The following is a 9,282-nucleotide window of genomic DNA, read 5'->3' as shown; positions in this document are numbered from 1 at the left end:
TATCCTAGGAAAATGTAATGCTGTGAGTGAGTTGCAATAAGAATACTACAGAAATAATCAAAGCACTGGAAAATTTCAGATTCTGAGCTGCTTCTGCTCAGTGACTAAGAGAGTTTTGCTACAGCTTGAGTGAAAGATCTGATCCTGCACCTAGGCATTATTTGTGTTTAAGAATCCAGGGATAAGATTACATGATGGTGAAACTCCCATTTAGGTCTTTTCTGCTCAACACTGGTGATCCTCAAAAGCCAAAGGGAGAATTCCTCTAGGAAAGAAACACATCTTCTCAAAGAAACTGCACCCTCAGGGGCCTTGCAGAAGATGAGCAGCAGGAGGGTCAGAAGCAGAACCAGCAGTGGAGAATTTATATCTCAGGAAACCCTGAGCAGGACTTGTCAAGATTGAATGAACTCAGGGAGGTTGTAACTTTTGCTAGATTTTGAGTTGGCAGCTCCTGAAACCAAGAAGGAAGGATGAAAGGAGAAAAATTCCCAGCACCAGGACATATCCTAGAGCATGCAACCCTCTAAGTGAGATGGATATATCTTTTTGTATAAAAGGAGGATCGCTGTGAACATGAATGGAGAAGCTGTTGAAAGGGTGTATTTAATGCCCATAGGTATTGAGATTAAAGAGTTAATGGTTATGACCTGAGAAATTATCAATTTAGACTAGATGTAAAGAATAAATATCTTCTGATGAGGGTGGTAAAATGCTGTCATAAGTTTCCCAGAGAGGTGGCGGATGCCCCATCCCTGGAAATATTTGAGGTCGGCTCAGACAGGGCTCTGAACAACCTGATCTAGTTGAAGATGTCCCTGCGCATTGCAGGGGGGTCAGAGCAGATGGGCTTTTAAACATTTCTGCCAACCTAAACTATTTTATATTTCTATGGATGCTTGGCAAGAACTTCTCTAGCCTGTGGATGTGGTCCTAACCATGTTATTTCCATGCAGGATCCCAAGCCAGTGCTGTACTCGGGCTGCTGGGAAACCCACGGAGCTGAGCGCGATGCCAGCTCCCTCTCTTGCTGGGAGCGTGCGAACTTGTTTCATCTCTTCTCCACCGCTGCGACGGGTGGGGCATCACCTCCCCTGCGGGGCTGCACCGCAGCCAAGGACACCTTCGTCCTGCCGCCCTCAGGAGGTGCCCGCGGCGCTGCTCGGGCAGGACGAGCGCTCCCCAGGTGGGCAGCGGCGATGAGATGGCTCCCGCGGCGGTGGCGGGGCCGCTCCGCAGGGCGCGGACGCGGGGCGGGCGAGGCGGGGCGGGCGGCGCGGCTCCGCCGTGTGCATGTAGATGAGATCCCCCGGAGCACGTCACTCCGCACCGGCGCTCTGCGTTTGGGGCGGCGGACAGCGAGCGAGGGCGGGCGAGCGGGAGCCGCCGGAGGAGGAGGAAGAGGAGGAGGAGGCTCGGCGGCGGCTCGGGGAGCAGCAGCGCTCGGCCCCGCTCCATGCCGCCCTGCCCGCCGCGGCGCGGGCCCCGCGGGGCGACGGCGGGCGCGGGGCGGGGAGCGGCGCGGCGGTGCTGAAGGACAGCTCCGCTCTCCTCGGCTCCGCTCCCGTTAGCTCCGCTCCCCCTGGCTCCGCTGCCTTCCGTTCCGCTCCCCCCGGCTCCGCTCCGCGCCCCGGGCGCGCCCCTCGCCGGGTGGCCGCGGGGCCGCCGCTCGCCGCGCCTGGATGCGCCCCCCGCCACCGCGCCCGCGGCTCCCATGGCGGTGGCACGGAAAATCAAAACTTTGTTGACGGTGAACATCTTGGTCTTCGTGGGCATCATCCTCTTCTCCGTCTACTGCAGGATCCAGGACCGCTCCCAGGAGCTGGTGCAGATCGTCCGGAGCGCGGACCGCCGGGCCAGGAGCCGCGGCGCCAAGGTGGGCAGCCTGGCCGACAGGGAGTCCATCCTGCAGCGCCTGGACCACCTGGAGGAAGTGGTCTACAACCAGCTCAATGGTACGAGGGGCGGGGAGGGGATGTCCTGTGCCCCGGGAGGGTGCTGCAGGATGGGCAAGAGCCCCCGAAGTGTCCCCGCGCTGGGGAGGGGAGCCCAGGCACCGATCGCAGCGACCCCAGTGCTGAAGTGCTGAAAACCGAGGGCAAGAAGTGGTGCAGGGTTTTTCTGGAGGGGTTTGTCGAGCCTCCCACCACCACCCTGCCTCTCTGCCAACTCTTGGTCCAAAGTCAGGACTTCCTCAATAGGTACAAAGTTCAGGAGACTGCAGTTCAGGGGTTTCAGGATCAGAGGAAGTCCCTACAAACTGTACCAGGTTTTACAGTTTGCCTGGATATATTAACTCTGCATAGGAAGTTGTTTGTATAGCAAATACAGTGTTAGATTATAGCAGGCAGTCAAATACTTGGTTTCAGAACTACTTTAAAAACATTCTGCTGAGCTCTTACATTGTGCACTATTAATGGTCTGTTTAAACATAGCACCCATATGTTTCCCTAATGATTTTGCAATTTAAATTTGTTATAGTCATTGATGAGGAAGGGAAGCATCCACCAGTTCTTTTTATGACTTACCATTCTAATTCACCAGCCTTGAAAAATATTGGTAGGTAAGCAAAGAACCCTTCCATGGTAGTTAGAACAGGCTAAGCCGTCAAAGTTGTTATAGGACAGATAACATTTCATATAGAAACTAATTCTTCAAAATGACTGCATTTGTATTTGCATAGATTTGTAAAGTTCTAAGTGTGAGACATGAAAGAAATAAGTATGTGATTAAATACAGCAGTGTATTGGACAAGAAAAGGCTGAAGGAGTGAACTTTTGCATAAGATTATAATATAAATGTAACAGTGTTTTGCAGCAAATAAAATTTTTAGAATAAATATGTTTAATGTGTGCTTCTAGACTGCTTGTGGAAATCTTACTTGTAACATTGATTTAAGGAAGGCTACTGTAGCCTCAAAATGCAGACAAATAGGAGGGTTAGCATAAAGTATGTTTCCTGTTACTACTTTGTGAATGAATGTATAAATCTGAGTAAGTTAGGCTGTTATGGAAATGTGCAGTTTGTGCCCACAAGCGTTAGGGAAAAGGCATCCCCTCACACTCTCCTCTGGATAAACAGGGCAGAGAGAGAGGCAACATAGAGTGGGATGTTAGTCCCAAACCCACACATTCAAGAATTAGAGGGAAAGTGTCCACAGCTGTGTTTTCTAACCATATTTTGGAACAGTTTTGAAGAATGTAGGATTTAAGAGGAAAATCATTCTCGTTAATTCCACCAAGCCACAAAGTTCCCAAACTCTGCAAGATATATCCATTACAGCTCTATGAATGGGGGTTTTTGGTCCAAATAGATTTGTTCATGGTGCTCTTTATAGGGGAGACTTTGGGAAGGATTTCCCTGTGCTGTGTTCATCCCTGGAGAATCAGCAGGAGTCCTTACCGTGCACCATTGCACGCAATGACTGGAAGTTGTCTGTGAAGCATGCCTCTTTTTTGGGAACTGTTTTCTTCATCTTCTTTAATTCCATTTATTGGATATGGATCTTCATGGTGAAATTACTTGAACTTAGTGTTGCGTTATTTCTTCAGGTCATATCAAACACTGCAGGCAGTCTTCTTTTCCTGGAAGTTCTTACACAGGAAAATACAGAAAGTTTTTCAAGCTGAGCTGTTATTTCCCATTAATTTTTCTCTGATGTGATTGTTGAGTTTCTTATTATTACACAGTGGTACATAAACATAGATTAATTCTTTCATCATCATTATGAAAAAAATACTTTTTTCCTCCATCATGTTTCAACAAGAAGAAAAAGTCCTAAGAAATTAGGAGGTGCTCCACTGAAATCATCAGAGTTGCATTGCTGTAAGTGAAATCAGGACCAAGCATCTGTATTTGGGTTTTGCTCGCTGCTGCTCTGTTTGTAATACCATGACTCATTATTTGTGTCATTAAGGGGCATCAGTTGCTGCTCAGGTAGCCCTGGGATCCAGGGCAGCCTGTCTGACAGGGCTGTGCTGTGTCACACAGCAGGGCTGGTGTGACACAAACACTCTGGGTGCTCTGGAGCTCTGCAGCTTCCCCTCAGTGTTGAGTAAGGTTTCTCAGCCCCTGTCCTGTACATGCTGCCTGATCACAAGCTTGGAGAGCCAACTGAGGCTGTCTTGGATGTCACTTTTTCATAAGGTGGGTCGAGGTCTCCTCTATGTGGAGAGACAGACACGGGTAAACAGATTTTATTCAGGAGGAATACGAGTTCCTTGCATACCCAGAACCTCTCAGAGCACCAGGAGTCTGAGTCCAGCTCAGTGCTATCATTGCAGCAGGTCAGCCCAGTATTTGAGTTTTCTGCTCTTGGTCCTTTCTCTTTGAGATCAGCAAATTTAGAGCTACCTATTAAGTATGTTTTTGGTAATATCTCAGTGTTCTTTTATTTTTCTCTTCTATTCAGATGAGACCTGAACTTGTAAAACCTATCTGGATTTTCTAGTGACTCTGTTGATGATCCAGTGCAATAAAAAGCCACTCTGTGAGAGACCAGCCCTGCAGCTGCACAGAATTTTGTTTCTGTCACACATATTTGTTTACATACAATCAAGGAAATGTTATTTAGAAGTGTGTACCTTCTGCAAGGAAAAGAAACACAGGCAGTAACATTACAAATGTATAAAGAGGCAACCCAAAACTGATGACTTGAGAACTCATTAACTTTTCAGTCTGAATGAAATCAGTGAGTGCAGTGCCTGTGGAGGTGCGTGCAGAACGCAGAGGACCATGCATGAAAGTCAGGAGAAAGCTGGTCCTTGCCATTGTCTTTGGCAGAACACGAGTTTTTAGAATAGGATGAATGAGAATTGCCATGATTCCCTGCAGAGTCATGCAGACATTCACCCAAACAGTAGTTTTCATTTGGCTCGTGCTCTGGTTTTTTATCAACTTGGGGAAAATAGTATTTCTGAAAGCTTTCTTTTCCCTCAGCTGCTGCTGGGTTTGGTGGAAGCAAATGAATGGAGCATGTAAAGGGAAAGGAAAGCAATGAAATGTGTCAGTGGAATTTTCTTGGTGAGAATTTTGTATTACCTCCTGATGTTTGACCTTGGGTACAATGTTTATTTTGAAAAACAGAGTTATTAGAGACCTAGTTGAGCAATCTATATATATTTTTATTATTATTTTTTGCTGTGGTATTGCTATTGATGGATATATTTTATTGTCATTCAACAATAATTTATGGATGGATATAATTTATTGTCATTCAACAGAACTCATACATGCTAGACTTGGTTGCAATTCATTAAATGCCATAATGATAACACCTTCATATTTTCTTCCTTTGCCTTTACTTTTTTTCTAAAGAGAAAAAATTTAAAAATTATTTAATTGACTGAATTTTTCCCCTAATCACTTTTGCATCCAAGTCTGTAGCTAATGATTCAACATAGAGGATAAAGAATTTTTGATGCCCCAAGTAGAGCATAACCTTTCATGCCAAAAGCAATTGAAGGTCAGACTACAATTTCAGTCTAATTGCCTTTTTCCCTTTTCACTGTCTCTTTCCAGTAATACACAACAATCAATACAGCATGTAATTAGATTTCATTCAATCTGCAAAGATTTAGAGAGCTTTCATCTTCTCATTATGTATTCTCACATCATGTCTTCCTGCCCATGTCTTCTACACTAGACCCCTTTGACCTGTTCTATTTTAGATGTGGAGGGATAAGTTGGGAGTATTCCCTTGAATTTGACAGGTTATCATTCGTTACACATCATAATTTGATTTTGGTCTCTTTGGGAAGATTAAATGCAATAGCAATTTCCAGTGTGATAAATGGGGTTTACATTACATATGTATTTCATGGAGGATGCTGGGGGAAAAAGTGGACAATTCACATAATTGCAGCACAGAGGCTTAAAATGATGGAAATAGCAGGTCCTGGGTGCAGAGTACTGATTCCTGCTGACTGAGACTCCTGATTTCTAGAGTGCACTGGAAGCCAAGTGATTGCATTTAAAATTCAGCCTGGCAATCTGCATAGGTAAAAGTTACAGTAGTATTTTTTAAAGGGCAGTTTATTCTTCATAAGCTCTGGACTGGTTGAAAATGGGTCCAAATTTCCACGTTTGAAAGTAAGGGTTGGGAACAGGCTGCAAGAGAGTCATGTGAATGTCCACATCACATGTCCACATTGTCAAAAAGAAATTTTTACAGCTGGCAGCTCTCAGCTGAAGAGCAGTTCCTTGGCAGAGGAGAGAGGTAAAGCCACACATGCACAGGTCACGTTTAGTGTGACTGCAGCCTTGTACCAATGAAACTGCACCTTCTCATCCCCACGTGTTTTAGAACTATTTCTATTTTATGTGTTTATGGTCTGCTGCTAACATACATCTGGCAAAATTAGCACCCAAACATCTCCAGAAGCATCAGCTCACGTGTGGGCTCTGCTCTCAGCCATGTGGTTTCCTTCTGGTGATGGGCTTCTCTTCACATGGTCTCGTTTTGAGGATGTTTTTAAAGAAGTACAAGGTTGGTTCTCATGAAGGCAGGAGGGAAAAATGCCAACTTTTTTTTTTTTTTTTTTTTTTAAGTTAGGCTGCCATTTCTTGGTTTCCTACACAGTATTTTCTATTGTGCTGGGTCATTTTCTCAAGCTTGGGTAAGTCGCCATTGCTACAGACAGGGCTGACCTCCTGTATTGCAAAGTGATGGTCAAGTCCAACAGACCAATTTCCCCATCATACTTGTTTTGGTTGTATTAGTATTGATTTATGTAGCTGAGGGAACTCACAATCAGTGCTTTCAGGAAGGTCAAGGTTTTATTCCCTAAAACAACAGAAGGAAAACATAATGAGCCACTATTTAGATAGCCCCTGTGTAAATGTAAGGTAATATTGGAAATAAAATTACTCTATTTAGGCACTTTAGGAAGAAAAGTTCTAAAAGTTTAGTTTAAAAAGAGGGTAGCTCTCTTTTGTAAAACAGACAAAACTGCACTCAGCTCTGCAAAAATATTGACAAATACAAAAAATTATGTCTCCATTCTGGTAGCACATCAGTGATTTTAAAGTCTTTCCCTGTACTCTGTGTTTTGTGTAGTGGTAAAACTATTTTTTAGGTAATGTTTCTGCTCTTTACCTTTGTAGCTGGGAAGAAAGCTTATTTTGACAGGAAAAAAAAATAATGTGGTAATTTTATCATTGACTCATTTGTGTGGAACTTGAATCATTTGTACCATATGAGATTAAAAGCAATGTTTACAGAGGCAGAAAGGAAACTTTTGCCTGATGTTGGTTTTGTTGCCTTTTCAGCTGTATTCTGGTTCAGTATTCTTCCATTTCTTTGTACATTCAGCTGGAATTGGAAAAACAAATATGGGTCTGTCATCTTCGCAGAGAGGAGCTGCAGTGTGGTGGCTGCACACCTACAGCCACTGCACAGGTTTAGAGGATTAGAAAACCTGGCTTTAATTTAATACCCTTGATAGAGAGAGGTGAAACTGGTTTTTGAGTTTAGGGGTTTTTATTGTTTGTTTGTTTGATCTTTTAGTAAATAAAGGCAGGTAACAGTTAAACCAGGAGCATCATTTTAGAATGAGGTTCCAGTCACTGAATGTGTGGCACTTATCCAAGGAAGTACTAAGATTTGTGAAAGGAAGGAAAATAAATGAGTCATGTTTAACGAATCTGCCATTTTTAAATGCTCCTCTTTAACTTTACTAATGGGCACTCAGTTTCTCTATCTCAGCATACTTGGCATACTTTTTAATTATTGCTGTTGTTTGTGGGGTTTCTCGTGGTAGTCATTACCATCATTTAGTTTAAATCAGCACACTGTAGGACAGAAAAAGGAAAAGTAGAAAATAAAAGGAGCCTGTGATGTTATGGATAACAGGAAGGATGAGAGCCAGTGACAGCAGAGCAGCTTCCAACCTTGTTCTAGTCCTATTGATCAAAACTGTCCTCTGAAATAAGACACCTCGAGTTCCTGAGAGTGAAAACCAGAGAGATCCTCCCAGTGACCCAAAGTCATCTTCTCCTGAGAGCACAGAGCTAAACCAGCCAAATACTAATTGGATGTGTCTGCTTTTCCTAAAACTCACAGCTGTGATGCCATGGAAATGCCTGTGAGTATCTGAAAGCTTCAGAGGTGGAGGCAAAACCCATTTCTAGGACAGCAGGGCAGGTGCAAACAGATTAAAAACTCTTTCTGCCCTAGAGTTTCTATCTTTTCAGGTGTTCTGGAATATCTAGGTTCTCCAGACAGTTTTGAAGAAAGGTACAGCACAACTGGCACTTACTGCTTACTCAGCAAGTCCTGTAGGAGATGTAAGGAGTATAAGGCCAACTCCTGAGCCAAAACTTCTCAACTTACTCAACAGAAGGCAGCAATGATTCAACTTGGTCTAGGGCCCTCTGATTTATTTGGGGTTACTTTGAGTTTAAACACACAGTAGTGCTGCTGGGCATAAAGGTGACAACCTTGGTTCCATTTGTTATTTCTCAGTTTGATCTGTTGGGCTTTCGAATTCTTATTTCTTGAAGTGACCTCACACCCATGATCTGGTGTAGGTCCAGATGAAGCGAGCTGTGAGCATGTGCACGTCTGTAGGTGTCCAAGGAAGTGGTATTTTGGAGCTGAGTTCTGCTCTCTAATCCCTCTGGTTTGATGCTCTCCTCCCACAGTGAGGGAAGGGGACTTTGCTTTCTGCAGTTCTTCGCACGAACTTTTTATTTCACCTGGTTCAGCTCAGTTGGACTCCTTGCTGTGCGTGGAAAGACAGTCCAGCAGCACCTTTTGTGGGAAATGGAATGGGTGTTCCAGGGGAGCTCTCACACCAGTTCCCTGCCCCTCTTACTGCACTTGTCAGGCCATTTCATTTCTGAACAATTCTGTTTGTGTTTAATTTACTTGGATGACTTGTTCTGAGGGATCTTCTCACAAACCAAAGATGAGCCTGGGGCCATGAATTGTTTTGGATCCCTGTTGAGGGCAGTCCTTAGTGGAACAATGCAGCAGAAATGGGCTGGTCTTGAGAATCCCTGACAAATGGTAAAAGGCCTAATTTTTTTGTTGTTTTTTTATTTTTTCCTTCCAATGTGTCCTTGATTACTGGCTTTGAAGGAGAGTCTGAGGGCAGCAGCAGGGTAGAGAGCTGAGGAGACAATAGAGTGATTCTGCTTTGTCATCATGCGCAGTGTGGACGCAGAGTTCTCTTGGGGGCTGAAGAGTTGTTGAAGTAAATGAGCAAAACGTTGTTAGAGAAGGTGAGAATATAGATTTCTGAATATCTTAAGCCCTGTATCACCTCCCATGGAGCCATT

The 9,282-nt window shown here is 44.3% G+C and overlaps 1 protein-coding gene across 6 annotated transcripts in view; it reads left to right on the top strand.

Annotated features, from left to right (window-relative positions):
• Positions 1-1,714: 1,714 nt before the first annotated feature.
• Positions 1,715-9,282, top strand: part of GALNT9 (polypeptide N-acetylgalactosaminyltransferase 9) — a 132,346-nt gene continuing 124,778 nt past the window's right edge. For 5 of the 6 annotated variants that reach the window (XR_008439871.1, XR_008439872.1, XM_053993953.1 and 2 more), the window contains exon 1: positions 1,715-1,955. Coding sequence is in view for 3 of the 6 variants with exons in the window: in XM_053993953.1 (XP_053849928.1) it covers positions 1,715-1,955 (241 nt within the window). In the remaining 3 variants the exon portion in view is untranslated. The remainder of the gene's footprint in view (positions 1,956-9,282) is intronic. The other variant, XM_053993954.1, reaches the window with a different exon arrangement.

The sequence above is a fragment of the Vidua macroura genome, chromosome 18 (genome assembly GCF_024509145.1).
Source record: "Vidua macroura isolate BioBank_ID:100142 chromosome 18, ASM2450914v1, whole genome shotgun sequence".
NCBI lineage: Eukaryota > Metazoa > Chordata > Aves > Passeriformes > Viduidae > Vidua > Vidua macroura.
Note: the sequence above shows the minus strand (reverse complement) of the source record. Positions and strands in the feature narration are given on the sequence as shown.